This window comes from Conger conger, chromosome 16, assembly GCF_963514075.1.
Source record: "Conger conger chromosome 16, fConCon1.1, whole genome shotgun sequence".
NCBI classification, from domain to species: Eukaryota; Metazoa; Chordata; class Actinopteri; order Anguilliformes; family Congridae; genus Conger; species Conger conger.
Genome location: NC_083775.1, coordinates 2,455,894 through 2,475,470, shown reverse-complemented (window position 1 = coordinate 2,475,470; position 19,577 = coordinate 2,455,894). Strand labels below are relative to the sequence as shown.

Here is a 19,577-nt window from a genome sequence, read left to right as displayed (position 1 = left end):
CACGTACACACACACATACACATATACATACACATATACACACATACATATACATCCACACACGCACACACACACACACGTACACACACACACACGTACACACACACATACACATACACATACACATATACACACATACATATACATACACACACACACACACATACACACACATAGCAGGACAGATCAGTTGCACACAGAATACACATACACACACACACACACAGAAGGACAGTTGCACAAAGGATACACACACACACACACGCAGAAGGACAGTTGCACACAGGATACACACACACACACACACACACACATAGCAGGACAGATCAGTTGCACACAGGGTACACACACACACACACACACACACACACAAACACACACACAGCAGGACAGATCAGTTGCGCACAGGGTACAGTGCTCGTTCAGGTGCTGTGATGGTGAAAAAGAGGAGGCGGTGACTCACCCTCATGCCCTCAAACCGGGACAGGGCCCTCAAGGGCCGCAGGGCCCTCAGGGTCCTCAAAGACTTGATGGGCCCCAGCTCAGAGTAGCCCAGGAGATTCGCCGTCAGGCTGATGAGTGAAACCTGAGACACAATTTCAACCCCCATTTACAAGCCAAGGCCTCGTCAAATGTTATGCAAAACTCTAATGTGTTGTAATCCTTTGTTTCTAAAATGTCTTTTTAATTAGTTAAATGTTCATGTTTCCGAATTATCTTTGGTGTAAGAACTGTGGCTGAGATCCCTCAAATCACATTTTTCATTTCATTTGAATTTTACTTTCATCTCATTAATATTTTGCATTTGGTAATTTGTCAAAGCACAGATTAGGCCTAAATTCAATAAAACAACACCTTGAATTGCATTTGGGTAGTACATTTAGGGAGGGATGGATTCATGCATTTGAACACACTGAAAGATCGCCTAATGACCTAATCTCAGTTTTTCAGAGCTAATAATTTTCTACACAGATGTGTTTTTTTGTTCTTAAAATAAAATTCAAATGAGTAAAATGTTGAAATGTTTCCTCAAATGTTTTATTGATGGTGCAAATTGATTCCTCAAATCACATTTCATTTTCATCTCATATATATTTGTCAAAACTCAGACTGTGCCTTAAAATACACCATGAATTGTGTTTGGGTAGTACCTTTAGGAAGGGATGGATTTATTAATTTTACACAACACCAAAACACCCTGAAAGATGGCTATGCCTAATCTCAGTTCTTTAAAGATAATAATTTTCCAGACATAGTACAAGGATTGATTTGGATTTTTTAAAAGATGTTTCCCACACTCACATAAAATATGTTACGAGGAGAGTCAATTATGTCTTAGAAAATAATGTTTACCATTTATTATGTCTCAGGTAATGAATCTAATTAATGAAAAATGCAATAAAAGGAAACTTACATCTACAATGAGGAAGTCCAGCCAGCACCAGGCGTTGGTGAAGTAGGTCTTATAGCCGTACGCCACCCATTTCAGGAGCATCTCAATCACAAACACATAAGTGAAGACTTGGTCTGCATACTCCAGGATGATTTTGATAGTTCTGCGCTGCTCGATGTATATGTCCTCAAAAGCCTGAAAATAAGCCAAAATGTCAACAAATAATAACAAAATCACGAACAGTTGCAGATTGTTGAATAGTTTCATGGTGTAGAATTATCCACCCATGCACAGTATTCCCATGAAGCCCCCAATCGCACTGCGATCAGCATAGTCATTTGCATAATAAAATCCGCTGAGAATTTCGCACTGAGAGCCCAACACACAGAAATAATTTATTGAAAATGTCCTTCCATAAATGAAATGGCAAAATGAAGCAATATGTTATTATTATGATCAAAAAATTATCTTTGATATCATATATCCAGGAATGAGCAAATATATAAAGAATTCATTGAAAGCACAGAGAAGACACAAAGCATAACATAATTTCATTGTCTGCTTGAAGTCCCTTTGCTGAGAAATGTCTAATCTAGTTTGTATGTTAGCATTGTGTAGGTAACAAAGATGGACAAAGAGGGCTGTATCTGTTTTTTCAAGGTCCACTCACCAGAGCTCCGCTGCTGAGAAGGATCATGAAGATGATGAAGGTCTCAAAGTAGTTGTGCTCCACGATGGTGAAGCAGGTCCTCCTGAGGTTCCACCACATCTTCCCTCGGCCCTGCGTGATGTCCGCCGTCAGGCACGGGAAACGTCGGATACACCCTGCAAAAAGGACCGCGAGATCTACACCTCCAACAGAGAGGACGGCCAGGTGCTGCCTGGGAACTCTCAGCAAACTACTCTCTAGGGGCGACATGGCTCAGGCAGTAAGAGCAGTCGTCTGGCAGTCGGAGGGTTGCCGGTTCGATCCCCCGCCCGGGCTGTGTCGAAGTGTCCCTGAGCAAGACACCCAACCCCCAAATGCTCCTGACGAGCTGGTCGGCACCTTGCATGGCAGCCAATCGCCGTTGATGTGTGAGTGTGTGTATGAATGGGTGAATGAGAAGCATCAATTGTACAGCGCTTTGGATAAAGGCGCTATATAAATGCCAACCATTTACCATTAAACTCTCCCGTAGGTATCATCAAACCCCGCTCCTCCAGGGCTGAGAACCGTTGTTATTGTCCACACTACCTTCCCCTTTCCTGGGAGTCAGGTGTGAAGACAGTCTGGACAATCAGTATCAATAAGTGGTTTGTTTATTACCCAGGAGAAAAGAAAACCAGGAAAACTTTTAGGCTACTGGTTTAGCTCATTCCTATTTCCCTAGATATGGAAAGCCCAATTGCATTTTTGCCCACTGACATTTTGGGCCTGATTTACATAGTCCGATAGCACATGTAAAACCTTTTGGCACCAGCAACCCCAACAGAACCAGTGAATAGTATGTTTCCTACCTCTAATGTGTACCTACTGCTTAGTTTGCCTAAAAGCTAAATAGTATCCAGCCTGGTCTTGAAAACCCCCAGTGTTTCTGCCTCCACTACATGTCCTGGCAAGCTCTTCCATGCAGTGACCAATCTCTGTGTGAAGAAAATACTTCCTAATGCCTGAGTGGAATTTATCCTTTGCCAATTTCCATTCATGCCCTCTCGTTATGGTCCATATCAGGCCCACAGTTTGAGTCACAAACATTAGTTAACATTACGTCCTTGCCTCTAAAAGTCGGATTGTGAAGAGAGAGTGAGTGGGCCCTCTTCCCCAACAGAGAGGGGTTTACAGAGAGCCCATAGTTCTATTGGGGGGGAGGGCTTACATTACATTACAGTTATTTAGCTGACACTTTTATCCAAAGTGACTTACAGTTGATTAGACAAAGCAGGGGCCAACCCCTCCAAGAGCAATGCGGGGTTCAGGGCCTTGCTCAAGGGCCCAACAGCTGCACCGATCTTATTGTGGCCACACTGGGGCTTGAACCACCAACCTTCTAGGCTACAGGCTGCCCTACATCACAGCGTAAACGTCTAACGCCGTATTTACCAGACCTGTGTCCAATACATAATTGTTTTTGCTGCAAATACGTTTCTGTGCTCGATTGATCATGCCTGGTGCAATTGAGCCAATCAATAGGACCAGAGCAGAAGACAGGGTTGGCACTTTTCGAGAGTATTTAGTCGGTCCTGCTACACCAGACGGGCCCAGTAAAGGGCAGGAAAGAGCGGGGCGTCTCCGTACCGTCGGTGAAGCACTGGGACGGGTCGTCTGCCTCCAGTTCGTCCTCCTCGGCCCCCTCTTCCTCCGGCTTGCAGTCGATGGTGCTGCAGCTGGACATCTCGTCCTGATCCCCCCGCTGAGGAGGCAGGGGCCTGGGTCACTTCCACAGGTCACATGCAGCTCCACAAAACTGTTATTATTACATTTTATTATCCAAACGATCCCTGAGCCCTGTTTCACAAAGGAGGGTCACTGAGTCGGCCGGGTAAAACCCGGAAGCCTACCAAATTTGGAACATGGACTGAGGTAAAAAAAAAAAAAGGGCTGTTCTGGGTTTTACTCAGTGTCTTTATCCAGCTAACTCAGGAACTCTGCTTTCTGAAACAGGGCCCAAGACCTTAGACATTTTCTGCTATTCCGCTATAGTAGGGGATCATCAAATCTAGACCTCGAATCCAAATCTAGCACTGGCTTTCTTTTCTACCGTACACTGTACAAAATTACTGTAAAAGTACAGCCAAATTCTAACAGTAATGTACAGTTTTTCTTAAGTACAGTACAATACTGTAAAATGCAAATACTGTTTGATCACTTGTATGATCACTTTTGTATAGATGGTATCAAGGCTGCAAACAAAAAAAATTGAATAAACTGTATAAACTTTCTGCTCAAATCAGAATGATCTGTCTTGCGTATTTCAAGCATATAGTTTCATTTATCTGCCAAAATGCAGCATATTTCCTTCCACAGTGATCAGAATTTTATTGGGTTTTGAACTGAAAGTTAACTGTTTTGAACAGAGTATCTAAATGTCTGCAAAATTTGCTGTATTTGTACAGACTTTTGCTGGTAGTGAACACTGACTGAGAGAATGAATTTTGGAAGAAGTGGTGATTGAATGTCTTTAGTATGAAAGCAATACAAAAATATCCACAGTTTAGTTCGCATAGTCTATTGATGTGGTGAATATGTTAAGTGTTTTGAAAAAGTGGATATGGTATTGAGACAAGTGTGAAAACGATTTTTTCTTCAGGAACCAATCTTTCTCTTAGTGTTTAAACTGTTGAACTACATTTCATTACTAAAAAACTGTTGGTGAGTAATATGCATTGGCTTTAATAAATGTTGTAAGGCCATCTCTTGTCTGATCCATTTCTATGCTAGCAATTTTCAGGAGTTTTTAATTTGAAATGTCACTTTTTAAAATCATTGACTTGTTGAAGAAAATCATATTATCCTGCTGTACTTTAATTTTACAGTAATACACAGTATAATGAAAACCAAACAGCTGACCGTATCCTACTGTAAAGCTTAAACAATATTACTGTTAGTTTACAGTAGGTACACTGTAATGCAAAGCTTATATACAGAACATTACTGTATATTTTTACAGTACTAAATTGTGAAATTACAGTAAGCACACTAAAACAACTGTAGAGTACTGTAATACATTTTACAGTAATTAACTGTTGAAATAAATTACGGTAGAGGCACCGTAAAAAAACAGAAGAATACTGGTGAATTTAGCTGCCAGTATTTTACTGTAATTTTACAGGATTTCTTTTTACAGTGTAACACACTGAATAATTGATGCTTCTTATTGGCCTGTCTTCACACCAAGGATTGAAAACCAGAAGTTATTAGCTTGAGGACCATGATTTGATGATCCCTGCACTGTACAATCCATTAATGGGGGGGACTATGCATAAACTAAGATGTATAAACCGAAATACAAGAAATACTCTTTTAGAAAAGCTTAAAATCTGCACTTTAACCATATGTGAATTAAAATTGTGGAGTGTACAGCCAAATCAAGATAAAAATATGTCTTTGTCCCAAATGTTATGGAGCTCACTGTATAGTATGACTGAAGTGACAAGATGACAAGGTGAATTTACCAAGCAGGAAGATCTAAGGAGGTTGGTTGGAGTTTTCTCACTTTCTCACCCCCATAAATCTCCTCCGGTGGAACAGGAGAATCCTCTTACAGTTACATGCCCACTTGGGTCATGACATTCATCACTAAACAAAACACCGGCAACTGAACCGTGAGAAAAACTAAAATACCTACGTATACATATACGGCCTCCTCGGTCTAGGCCGTTCCACACAGATGTCAAAAAGTAGATCAGGCAAAGCAGTGAACTGAATTGAACTGAAACCATTTTCGCTCACTTTTACTGCTTGTGTAGCTTAAAGAGTGCAGGTCCTACCCGTCTCTGAAAATGTTCCTGATCCTGAATTTCATGAATTCACTTGATGGAAAAACAGATCCACTGCTGAACATAGAGGCGACCTTCTCAGCTCTTTCTCAAACGCTTTCAAGCGGTTTATCCCGCATTTTACTGGTAAACTGTCCAGACCAAATGTGGGATTAACCAAGCAATGTAGATGTCCTGCAATATGTTGTAACTTTATGGAATTTATGGGGAAAAAAATGTAGATGATAGATATCATCTGAAAATTAGGAGAACAATTAATGATAGTGTTCAATACAATATGTGAAAATGGCAATAATTTGCCAATATATTGTGAATGTATTGTTTCATATCTTGATACGTCTGCAACCAGCAATATTATCATAACTCCAGTGTTCGTATCTCTTGGGTTCCACCAGGAGCTCCATCAAGCCGGGTTCAGATTCTCCCCTCTCCATATCCGTGACCGGCGGGAATGTTGGCAGCGACACCACTGGATTTCACGTCAAACTCGATGATTTACCGTTTTGCTGAATAATGATCGACGGCGATGTGACGCCTGTCCTCGCCTCAGCTCATTCTGATCGGGGCTTTCGCAAGTCGCAGCTGAAATGCCAAGTGTTTTGACGTAAGCGGAGCTCACGGTTAACCGTGAGAAAGTTGTCACTCGATCCCTCGCGAGACATTACCGTTTAGCATTTAGCATTTAGCACCGCGGCGATACGCAACGCAAACGATCTCTACGTCACAGACGTAAAAAAAAAACTAAACTAATGAACATCGTCGTGGTATACCATCTTTGGAGCTGGGGTGAGGGCCAGGCTGGAGACACAGGGTTGGTTTGTAGCAGCCAGATTACAGGGGGGGCGAGAGTTTATGAAAGTTGGGGTCGGTGTTGCTCAGGTAGCTACCGAATATAACACAGGATGTCACATAGTGCTGCGCTAGTTCTGCTTCCCACGATCTTCCCAGGGTCACATGACCTGGGCTTTGCCACCAGAGCCTTCCGCGCCCCCCCCGCCCCCCCCTCTCGATCCTGTGACACTCGATTGCCTCTGCAGATGCTCCGCAGCGCGTGTGGGTTTCTGGGTCCCGGCCCGCTGAGGCCAGCAGAACTGGAGAGATCGGCCCCAGGGCCCAAAACGCGCCGCGCCTCTAAACTGTCTGGGACGGTTAAATTTGACTGTCTGTCAGTAATCTCTTGTCCGGGACCAAGGAGAACATCCGTACGGTGTCTGAATAATTTGTGGTAGTTGCCCGGGCAGTTGCATACTTGCAATGTACAAATATACAGTCACTTTACTTACGGGTACAATGGCATGTCATTTGGCTGACGCTTTTATCCAAAGTGACTTACAGTTGATTAGACCAAGCAGGAGACAATCCTCCCCAAGGTTAAGGCCCAACGGCTTATTGTGGCTACACCAGGGATCGAACCACCGACCCTGCAGGTCCCAGTCATGTACCTTAACCACTACGCTACAGGACACCCTTTCTTGTTCAAGGGTTCTTATTCAACGGCTCGTCAGACACAATGGATGCTTGTCTGCGAGCTTTCACACTTCACACCTCCTGTACGGTATATGGTTCCAAAAAGAACAGAAAAGGGCTCCTCTATGGAGACAAGCCAAAGAACCTTTTTTTTCTGAGAGGGCATTCTACAAACACACCTGCAAACACATGCCTGCTTTCCCCCCCGTTTTTCTGTGCTGCTCTGCCTCTGTCATGTACATCACAGGGTTTAATTAAAAAGCCACAAAAAAAACAAAAAAAAAGGAAAAAGCAAAAAACGATTCACATACCTTCGCCGTGGCGTCGACGTCGTTCTCCTCCTCGGAAGTGTCCTCGTCCGGGTTTTCGAAATCCGACTCGACCTTGGCCATGGGCACGACAAGGGCCAGGCTGTTGACGAATCCGTCCACGGAGACCTCGTCCGGGATCACGGTCGTGCCGTCCAGCATTTTGACCACCTTGCCCGTCTTGGGGTCCAAGTGGTCCAGGCGGTCTCCGCCGCCGCCGTCATCCTTCTCGCCCTTGGGCTTCCTTCCCAGCAGCCTCTGGAACAGCCCGTGGGCGAACGCTTTCACCCAGGCGATGCCGCTGTTGATGCGGTTGACGGCGATCTGCAGGTTGTTCAGCTCGCCGTCCTCGTCCGGGGCTGCCAAGTTGTCCCCGCTGAAGGAGCTCAGCAGCAGCGCCAGGAACAGGTTGAGTACCTGCGGGCAGGAGGAGGTGTTGTGTGAGATTTGGGGGTCGATTTTTAGCATGACCGTACGATACCGTATTTCCAAGTGTAACTTTACCAATAAAGTTACCCGGTTCCTGGAATTATACAGACAAACAACTTTTCAGTTGCTGTCTTCAGAGGAATCACCATTAAACGCAAACCTGGGTCAAATATGTATTTGTTTTTGGATTCAAACACCATACAATACTGTGCTCTTTTGATCTTTGCTGGTGCAACTGAGCCTGCCAAGAAGACCAGAAGACCATGGTTTGCGCTTTTTTGAAAGAGTATTTCACAGGTTTCAATGCACCAGACCAGCTGAGTACAGCTGTTACCACAAATATGAGACCCAATTGGGTCCCAACATTCCTTCAAATGCTGGTTTCGACCAAAACTGTGTGAGATTAGCCACGTTGCTCAACATCATCATCATCACATATTTAGCCTGCTGTGTGGCAAGTTAGCCTTTGGTCGTTGATTAGACTAGATTAAATTATATACAAGTATAGCTTTCCTTGACTTAGTCAATCACGAGGTTGGGGTGCATCAGCAATCATACTGATAAATAATTAAATCAGTAGATTGATTCTATCATTTCCTTGTACTATTTTATTCATGTTCATCTACAGTATGAGGACAAATCATGAAGTATATCTGTCTGTCTGGGCGGCCTGTAACGTAGTGGCCTGTAGCGTAGTGGTTAAGGTGCATCACTGGGACCCACAAGTTTGGTCGTTCGAATCCCGGTGTAGCCACAATAAAATCCGCACAGCCTTGATAATCCTTGAGCGAGGCCCTTAACCCCACATTGCTCGAGGGGAGGACTGTCTCCTGCTTAGTCTAATCAACGGTACATCACTCTGGATAACAGCGTCTGCCAAATGCCATTAATGTAATGTAATGTAATGTCTGGGCAGGGGGAGTACTTTGTGCTTCACTTTGAAGCAAGCTAAGGGACTTGTACCCTAAACCCCCCATCAGATGAGTGATGTTCGGTTGTGACGAAGGTATATAGATATGTCATCTGCCACTCTTGACGAGAAGGCTATCTTTAGTGCGGAGTCCACGTTAGCCCATTTCTTGGTTCCTATTTCTCATGTTAGACGGATCATGGTTACACAGTTGGCCGGAGAGAGCCGACAGGAGGTCGATCCGTTTCATTCGGCCGCGACGGTTCTGAGGGGGGGCCTCAACGGGCTGAGGGGGGGGGGGACTAACATGAAAGGGACTCGTCCAGTTTGAAGACTTGAATTTGATGAGGGCGGCCTGTAGCGTAGTGGTTAAGGTACATGACAGGGCCCTGCAAGGCCGGTGGTTCAGCCACAATAAAATCTGTACAACCGTTGGGCCCTTGAGCAAGGCCCTGAACCCTGCGTTGCTCCAGGGGAGGATTGTCGCCTGCTTAGTCTAACCAACGGTACATCACTCTGCATAACAGCGTCTGCCAAATGCCATTAATGTAATGTAATGTAATGTCTGGGCAGGGGGAGTACTTTGTGCTTCACTCTGAAGCAACCTAAGGGACTTGTACCCTAAACCCCCTATCAGATGAGTGATGTTCGGTTGTGACGAAGGTATATAGATATGCCATCTGCCACTCTTGACGAGAAGGCTTTGTCGCCTGCTTAGTCTAATCAACTGTATGTCTCCATGAATAAGAGCATCTGCCAAATGCCATTAATGTAATGTAATGTAATGCCAATGCGCCAAATACAATTCATTAGTTTCATTAGTTTGTCAGGTTTGTTGACCACACAAGCAACTCGAAAGAGCCATGCACTTATTATAAAATGTACACTGGCACTAAGCCTGTCTGTTATCCTTCTCTGTAGTACTAATCCATAGAATCTTCCACAGCACTTGTGCCTCTTGTTCAGAGTGTGTGGTGATAATGGGGAATACATCCATGGTATCCCATAATGCATTGCGCTGCAGCACTCGTGCCTCTGGTTGAGAATGTATGGTGGTAATGGGGAATACATCTTGGATATCCCATAAAACACAGCTGCTAAGTCTTATTTCATATGGTACCTCATAAACAATAACCATCATGCTTCCACTCCCAAGCTCCTGAGGACTTCAGGCCTGTGAAAAGATCTCACTTTCACCTTCAGTAAAACCTACACCCTGAGCCGGGCCAGAGAAGGACAGGATCACCTCTGCTTCCTCTGAAGCTTCCTTCATAAAAATAACACCGGGGAGCGTTTCCTTCCTGTTACCCAAGGCTTGCCCTAGAGGTGGTTTGGGCCAGACATTGCGACAGTTGTAAAGCACATTGCAACAATTGCACCTCCTGTACCAGTGGCTCACTGAAACAGGTCCTCACCAAAAACCCCTTGGTCAGGACCACGGTTGTCTGGCTCCAGTCATGGGATTTAAATAGAATCCGTGTTGAAAAAATAGCTCAGCTCCTGTCTAATGTGATTGCTTTGTCTTTTGGATGGTGTGAGGCCAAGGACATGGGGCGGACGTTCTGGCAGGAGCGGGGAGGGTATCGGACAGGTTTGTTTTGATGCAGAATTTGTCGCTGGTCTTTTGTTACCCCCGTTCCAGAAACGATTTCCTCTCAGGAAATGCCTATGAATAACCCTAAAGGGAAATAAAGTCACTTTCATTTATAGCAAAGGACCTCTTGCTACCAACGATAAATAAAGAGCTTATATAATTAACTTTACCACCACTCACCAGTGTGCCTTTTTCTGTAATACTAAACGCAATATCACAGATGGATCAGCCATTTCAGACATCCTGGATGACATCAAAGTTATTGAGCAACAGCTTAACTTTGCCAAGTGTTTGACGCAAGGCACAGCAGATATATCTTACACTGATGGTGATAGGACTCTTGAAAATGATTTTATGGAGGTCTAGAAGCGATAAGCAGGATGGTCCCTGTATATTTTTTGTGCTGGATAAATGGACTATATAGTCACAAATACAATATATACAACTGGAATACAAATGTTTTCAAAAAAGGTTACAAGTGACTCTTCTTTGTGTTTTGTAGTCCTACACAATATTTGCCTCCCTTCGCAATTTGCTTCTGACAGATACCAGAATTCAATCAACATGTTTTCTGAACCTCAACATCACAGCAGGGAAAGAAAAAAAACATAATGTCGACAGAATCCAGTGGAAGCACCTCAAACTCAAACCCCATCAGTTTCCAATACGTGTTGGCATCTCGGGCTGGCACTCACCACCAGGTTGCCGATGACCATGACCATCATGAAGACGCTGAGGCACATGGCCTGGCCCGCCACCTCCATGCAGTCCCACATGGTCTCGATCCACTCCCCGCACAGGATGCGGAAGATGATGAGGAAGGCGTGGAAGAAGTCGGTCATGTGCCAGCGCGGCAGCTCGCAGTCGCCGGCGATCTTGCACACGCAGTCCTTGTAGCTCTTGCCGAACAGCTGCATGCCCACCACGGCGAAGATGAAGACGATGATGGCCAGCACCAGGGTCAGGTTTCCCAGGGCGCCCACCGAGTTCCCGATGATCTTGATCAGCATGCTGAGGGTCGGCCACGACTTGGCCAGCTTGAACACTCGCAGCTACCCTCCAACACACAGCCGAGGGGGGACAAAAACGGGACAGGAAGGTACACTTTCAGGCGCCTTCATGTATACGAGTATATGCCTTTATTGAGCGGGCACCCCAGCTGAATATTCCAGCTAAGGCCACAGGGCGAGACCACAAGCCTGAAGATTAGCCTTACCAAACGGAATGACCTGAGCACGGACAGGCCCTCGACATCTGCCAACCCCAGCTCCACCAGGCTCAGCGTGACAATAATGCTGTCAAATATATTCCAGCCAACCTGGAAATAATAGTATGGGTCCATGGCAATGAGTTTGAGGACCATCTCAGCTGTGAAGATCCCAGTGAAAACCTAGAGGAAGAAACAGCCCATAGATTTATATTATCGCTAAATATGCTACCAATATACCAAAATGTTTGTCGAAAAATTAAAGAGCCAATGTCTTACCAGGTTTCCAACGCCCAGCATATTACCAAACTCCTCTGTCATAGGGTAGTGCTCCATTGCCATGAAGAGGGTATTTAGGACAATGCAGATTGTGATGCCCAAGTCCACAAATGGGTCCATCACCACAAAGTACACCCATTTTTTAAAGACGATCCATGGCTTACAGCAGTCCCATTTCAGGAAGATGTCAGCAAATTTGTACCACCCTGGCGGACACGGTCTCTCAGCTGCCTCAAGCTCTATCAAAACACAGAAGACGGTCAACAATGCATTTAGGAGATGGTCTTATCATTAATCATTAATTATCCAAAACAAGTGTTATTTTTTGAGATGTAAACACTCGCTCACTTGATGAGTTGACTTTGGCAGTATGTGCATTTGCCAAACTGTGCTTGACCACACACCAAGATAAAAAAAAATTCAGTGGGGTCTTCAATGGGACTCCTCCCATGAAGAGGACGCACCTCAAGTTCAAGTTCAAGTTTATCGAGAGTGACTTGAATAAGAGCAAGGATGCTGTTATTGGGTAGATAACCCATATTGAATAATAATAAGCCCGGCTGATACTCATGAGCAAGAGAGATAGGCCTAGTATGAGCTGTCGGGGGTTACCTTCTATCTGATTGCTGATGACACTAACAGCAATGGAGGCTCTTTTCTTCTTCAGGGCTTCATGGTCCAGGTCAGGCATCGATCCGTCGGACATGTCGTCCATCTTCCCCCGGAGGCCCTGTGCAGAACACAACCAACTGGGTCTTTGCAGGCTTGGTCTGATCAGGAGAGGGACAATGAATTTGTCTACTAGTACCAGTTTTCAGGAGCCCCCCCTTCCCCTGACCTTTCCATCCTCTCCGAGGCTCTTTTCGTCATGGGCAAACCCCTGCTCCGAACCGTTCTCCTCTGGCTCAAGGTGGTGCGACTGCGAGATAAATTATCAACCAATCAAGGACCGGCGTTCAAGTACGAGATTTGTTAATTCATTCGTTCATTCATTATCCTAACCCGCTTATCCTGAACAGGGTCGCAGGGGGGCTGGAGCCTATCCCAGCATACATTGGGCGAAAGGCAGGAATACACCCTGGACAGGTCACCAGTACATCACAGGGCACACACACCATTCACTCACACATGGGCAATTTAGACTCTCCAATCAGCCTAACCTGCATGTCTTTGGACTGTGGGAGGAAACCGGAGTACCCGGAGGAAACCCACGCAAACACGGGGAGAACATGCAAACTCCACACAGAGAGGCCCCGGCCGACGGGGATGCGAACCCAGGACCTCCTTGCTGTGAGGCGACAGTGCTACCCACTGCACCATCCGTGCCACCAGATTTGTTCATTTTAAACCTTATTATTTGCATTTTACGTTTTAGTCATTTGGCAGACACTTTTAATCCAAAGCGACTTACGAGTGCATAGGTTCACCAAACTCCTCTGTCATAGGGTAGTGCTCCATTGCCATGAATAGGGTGTTTAGGACAATGCAGATTGTGATGCCCAAGTCCACAAATGGGTCCATCACCACAAAGTTTATGATATCACATAATTGTGCCGTTAAGCTCATTTGATGCCCATCAGGTTGTGGCTTCTTGGAATTAAACCACAATAGCTCCATTGCCGATTGACTGAATTGATCATTTTGTGTTGTTTCTCATGTAAAATATAATATTGTATTTATTTGTGTATTTTCTATATTTGTGATAGTATTTGTAAATAAGTAGTAACTTTATTTTTGTAAATTTTGTAACTGCCAACAGGGCTCCCCTGAAAGAGACCTTGGGCACAGTGGGACTTCCTCTGATAAATAAAGGTTTCAATCAATCAATCAATCAATCAATCAATCAATTAAAGACGATTCAACGTGACAAACTCACCTGGTGCTTCAACTGCTCGAGGATCCTCTGGTACTCCTCCTCCTTCTCCCGGGCCTCGTTGATGGTGGCCTCGTTCTGCTCCGCGTACGCCATGGCGACCACGGCCAGGATGAGGTTGATGAGGTAGAAGGACCCCAGGAAGATGATGACCACGAAGAAGATCATGTAGGTCTTCCCCGCGGCTCGTAGCGTCTGCACAAGAAGGGAACAGGAGATCGAGCGAGAGCAAGGACACCGGTTTTGGCTCATTATATGCAGCATCGGGCTTCTTTTTCTCGGAGCCGCTTGGAGATCTGGGCTTCAAGGAACCACAGAAAAGGTTGGTGGTGTTAAATGGGAATCAGATGGTCTGGAATCAGTCATTGGTTTTCATTGTAAGGAGGATTAGTCAAATTTGGAATTGAAATACATTCTTACATTCGGGCGTAAAATGCTACCGATTTGTGCTCTCCATTATGTGTCTAACATGAGGAAATTATCATTGTTCAGGGATGCTGACTGTAAGTGAAAATGGGAGATGCTTGGAATGTTCTTCTGTAATGCTGGAGCAGGATTCGTAAATTCATAGAAGTAATTTCTTGTTATAATGTTATCTCATCTTCAAACCTCACAAAAACTTTCCAACCAAGCTAGAATATTCTCCAACCCTCCTATAAAGTTAGCTTATATGCATAACTTCTACGTCTTGCCCTTTTCAGAATCAAAATTAAGAGTTTGAACGCCGCAAAGCCAAAATGCTCTCCAATCACATCTCAGTACAAAGACACAACTCTCACGTCTTCATGATTTCCAAAGAAAATAAGCAAGGCATCTACTGAAACTACTGAGCTCCTTGCTAGCTTAGCTTCTGCCTGGGACCGGAGAAAAACAAAGACACAACGTGCATGGAGCGGTGCCTCGATAGTCTAATATTAAGTCAGGTAGAGATGCTGGTTGAATCCAGGCCTCGGTTAGGGTGGGTTTGACGTGTGGATGTGTGTAGGTACCAGCTGAAACAGATTCTCCCAGAAGTCCTGTGTCATGAGTCGGAAGAGGGCCAGGAACGCCCAGCCGAAGTTATCGTAACTCGTGTAGCCGTAGTTTGGGTTCGGTCCAACCTTCATACACATGTATCCCTCCGGACATTTTCTTTGAACAACAGAATTATGAATAATTAGTTCAAACAGAACTCTCTCAGTCTACCACGCCTTACCTCCCCAAACATTCTAACTCAACAGACCAAGCCAGGTATCAATGTTATTTGGATTATTGAAATTAATTTACTTTTTTTGAAAACATACTCTGGGTTAAACCTGCAACTGAATTTTTTATTATTATTATTATTATTTATTTTTTTTATGTAACATGGCCCACATGTAACATACTTAGTTCATTGACTCAACAAAAACCTGAAAACCATATCATTTACAAGATATCAGCCTAGAACATGGACTGACCCAGCATCAGAGCTGTTTCCACAAAGAAGAGGATCCAGTTGCCCATCCAAAAAGTAGTAGTTCTCTATGAAGGACACAACACAGTGCAAGTATAAGACAGATCCATTTACTTGACCACTGATTTACTTTACAACAGCCAACTGTTATGCACATTTACTTGACATAACCATAATTCACAACAAAATTAGGCAGCTCGCTCAAGCGATTCGATTTACGTCACGCATTCGGTTTGGTGGCCAACGGAATGAAATGTGTAATAAAAATGTCAATGTACTGCACATATTCAGAACACAGACTTATTCAGAATACAGCCTGGCCAGACCGGATAATGGCAGTTGCTGTTGTCAAGGCAACACTGGAATGACGACGTGCGTCCGGTGGCTCCGCCGCAGCGCTAAACCTGGGTTGTTGACGTAGGAGTTGAAGTCGTATCCGTTGATGTCGGAGCCGTTGGAATAGCCGTCGCCGGCGTAGTCGGACGCGTTGTAGGACCAGGTGTCGTTGAGCAGAGGCCAGCGGACGCACTTCTGCCGCAGGTTCCCCATGAAGAGCTGCAGGCCGATCAGGGCGAAGACGGCTAGGCAGAAGACGGTGAGGATCATCACGTCCGCCAGCTTCTTCACCGACTGGATCAGGGCGCCCACGATGGTTTTCAGACCTGCCGCCCGCAAGGCACAGGAGAGGCAAAGACGCGTTCAGTTACACTGAAACTACTGGACGTCAGCACGTACAGGGTAAGTGCAGTGAATGAAGACACAGCTGTATTTCAGAATTTGAACACTGATCGCTCAGCGGTTGTGGTGAACCGGCGAGCTAACACTGATATTTCGGTTATTGCACCGACTGCATTCAAATCATTTTTTGTTCCGCTGTTGTAAATGAAGTTTATGTTGCACATTCCTTTCTGGTGTACAGCTACTGCAGCCAATGAAAATAAATAAATAAATGAAATACGCCAATTCATCGATCATCACGCATGATGAGTCAATCGCTCGTATAGCACTCGTGTATTCGGATTACCCCTAGTAAACACCAATGTCAGCAGTTATAGTGTCAACACACAGGCAGTTAATATTAAATGGGAATCATTTTCTTTTTCTTTTAATTCATGACAAACATTCCCATCATTCCGGACAAATTCCGATCCATTTGGCTCTGGATTCATATAATGCTCAAGTCAAACCACAAACAGGAGCAAAACACCCGCGTGCTCAAACTTCTAAAAACGATTTTGTTGCAACTCATCACCACGGGTAACAAAGCGGCAGGGAGTTTAAGAGGGTCTTGTTTCCAGCAGCGCTGGAACCCGCAGCGGGAATTCCGCAGTGACACGTACCGGGAATTACGGTGATCGTTTTCAGAGCTCGGAGCACACGGAATGTCCGGAGGGCAGACACGTTGCCCAGGTCGACGAACTCCGTGATGTACCTGCAGACACGGCCGGAAGAGGTCAACACCTGGGGCGTTCAGGGGCCCAGCACGCAGTCACAACACATTACATTACTTTCATTTTGTCAGACACTTTTATCCATTACATTACATGTTAACTGGCTGACATTATTATCCAAAGCGACTTACAGTTGATTAGACTAAGCAGGTGGCAATCCACCCCTGGAGCAGTGTGGGGTCAGGGGTCTAAAAGGGAGACAGCGGACCTGATCGTGGCTACACCAGGGATCGAACCACCAACCTGGCGGGTCTCTGATATGCACCTTAGCCACTAGGCAACAGGCTGCCCCCAAAGACAGGTATGATACTGTAAGCACATACCAACGGTCATTGGAACAACTGCAGAACACGGGTCAGATAACTTCTAGACAGAGAATCAGTCTAAGGCCATGAACAACAAGTCTAGTTCACAGGGTAAGCATGGGCTAAGTCAGTAAAGTTATGGCATGTCATAACTCTAAGAGATGTGATGAAGAGCTACAACATCAAGATGAAGATACAGGTGCAACACCGACGTGCTGGAAGATGAAGATACAGGTGGGATATTATAGTGGTATTATACTGGGGGGTAATTCTACTGAGGAGTTGTGTTAGAGTTAGCCAAGGTGCAGTCTGAAGCAACGTGACTCTTTCCATGCTGCTTAAATGTGAAAAGAGTCCCACGTATAGCAGATATGTATACTTTCTCATTTTGTTCATAAGAATTTTTTTTTTACACCAAACAAGACTTTTCTCCTGAATTTTGGTGAAAACAGAAATCAGTTTCTTGAAAGTGACCGAAATCTGCTGGGATTTACAGGTGTGAAAAGGTTTGTTGAAATATTTAAAATGAATATTTGACCCTGGCCTGGCCAGGAATCAGGGTATTGTAATTGTATGATTTCATGTTACGATTTCAAATACCCCTTCCCCATTTAAGCAGTCAATTATACAAAAGGTGAACAGCAACTGCTGCTATGGCAAATGATAGGGTTTGAGAAAGGCTATATTTAGCATGAAAGCAACAACTCACTTTCTGGAGCCAAACGGCAATATCTGATGACTGGCAGCTGAATAAGCAGCATTTGAACCAATTAATGAAAGGCGAAAGACTGCGTTTCAGTGGGAAACCTGGGCTCAAATCCAGGGCGAAATTAAATTTGTACCTCGAGAGTGAAAATCAACAGAGGTCTCGCAAGGCCACACTAAACACGCTGTTGATTTGTTTAATTCAGTCTGCGCTCTGCGCCGTCACATGATATCCACACACCCGGTGAATATTAACGGGTTTGAAATGGGAAAGAGCGTGTAGCTCAAACGCAGAGGACGATCATTAAAACATCTTTGAGAGAGGTGTTGATATTGGCAAGTGGGATCATCTTAGATCACAAAGACAAGTTAGTGTATTGACGCTTGAACCTGCACAAATGTGTTCTCCGAGTTTGATTATGGAGGTAATTTGTCGTAGCAAATAGCTTGCATCTTAAAATACAGAGAAATATATGAAGGAAATATTTGGAATATTTGGATTTACTGATTTGCCAGATCAAAAGGGGGGCGTGGGGAGATGGAGGAGTCCTGGAGTACTGCTAAGGAGGGGGAAAGACAGGGTAGTTTGGAAGTTGGGGTGGGGGTGTGGGAGGTGTAAAAATAGACCAGCTACATGACCCCCAGGTTGCAAGTGGACAAACATTTTCATTTGGGAGGAGCGGTGTTGTTGGGAAAGGTTAAGAGAACAGACAGGAGTTAGAGTGTGTGGGGGGGGGGGGGGTGGAGCTGATGGAGGACTGGGCGGGGGGGGACGTTAATTAAGATACAGGCTGGAGGCCGGTAAATACGATGGTGTAAACACCCTGACCTTTGACCCTTGACCCTTTGGGCTTGTTGAATCCGCACCCCCGATGGGCCGGCTGACCTCTGACAGTGAGATGGGAGGGGCTGTCGAGCGCCCGCATGAGCATCTGGGTTCTTTACACAACTTCCAGAACCTTCTGAGCCCAGAACGGGGGTTACCACGGTGGCACACTGAAGGTCCAGGGTCTGAAACCTTGTGCTCTCCCCGTGTCTGCGTGGGTTTCCTCCGGGTACTCCTGCTTTCCTCCCACAGTCCAAACACATGCAGGTTAGGGACTACAGAAGACAATTAGCTCATGCGCTAACTCTGGTGCATTTACGTAGACGTGGAAACTGAAAATGTTGATTAATGTGCATTGTCCCTGATAAATAAAGTAAATAAGAACACCGACACGTTTCCTGCGCTTCACTGTGTCGCTGTGTGGAAACACTGATGAGAGGACAGGCTTAATCCTTTCAGGGATGAGATCGCTCACATACAAACGTTCAAAAAACCTTTTTAAAGGATTATATGTGTATGGAAAGTATGGGGAATGCATTATGTATAAGGTAGATAAGACTAAAAAAGCTTCTACCTCCTCTCATGACCTGCCACTTGGCCATAACACCCCACCGATTGCCTTCATGTTGTATATTTTATTAAAGGGAGACAAATTCTGTTGGTTTTTAGCATGGAGGCACCGATTTACCCCGACTGACCTCAGACACCTCCTCCACCCTCCCTTCACCCTCTCTTCACCCTCTCTTCACCCCTTTAACACATTAAATACGCCTGAAGCCCTCAGACAGGTGGGTGACAAACATCACAGTCACCGAGCAACTCTAATTCAATCCCTAGCACTCTAGCACTGTAATCTACACTCTGACATGATAGCATTCACGCTAATACTCACTCTAATATTTCATTGCTCACTATA

At 44.9% G+C, this 19,577-nt stretch overlaps 1 protein-coding gene across 3 annotated transcripts in view; it reads right to left on the bottom strand.

The window, feature by feature from the left end:
• LOC133115266 (sodium channel protein type 4 subunit alpha A-like) overlaps positions 1–19,577 on the bottom strand; it is a 49,073-nt gene that overhangs the window by 7,373 nt on the left and 22,123 nt on the right. For all 3 annotated transcript variants that reach the window (XM_061225090.1, XM_061225092.1, XM_061225091.1), the window contains exons 6-20: positions 16,715–16,806; positions 15,779–16,036; positions 15,379–15,442; positions 14,929–15,070; positions 13,943–14,134; positions 12,905–12,985; positions 12,679–12,796; positions 12,067–12,305; positions 11,797–11,970; positions 11,276–11,632; positions 7,651–8,064; positions 3,672–3,786; positions 2,064–2,218; positions 1,415–1,588; positions 464–586 (exon numbers count right to left, since the gene is read on the bottom strand). In XM_061225090.1, coding sequence (XP_061081074.1) covers positions 464–586; positions 1,415–1,588; positions 2,064–2,218; positions 3,672–3,786; positions 7,651–8,064; positions 11,276–11,632; positions 11,797–11,970; positions 12,067–12,305; positions 12,679–12,796; positions 12,905–12,985; positions 13,943–14,134; positions 14,929–15,070; positions 15,379–15,442; positions 15,779–16,036; positions 16,715–16,806 — 2,698 coding nt within the window. The remainder of the gene's footprint in view (positions 1–463; positions 587–1,414; positions 1,589–2,063; positions 2,219–3,671; positions 3,787–7,650; positions 8,065–11,275; positions 11,633–11,796; positions 11,971–12,066; positions 12,306–12,678; positions 12,797–12,904; positions 12,986–13,942; positions 14,135–14,928; positions 15,071–15,378; positions 15,443–15,778; positions 16,037–16,714; positions 16,807–19,577) is intronic.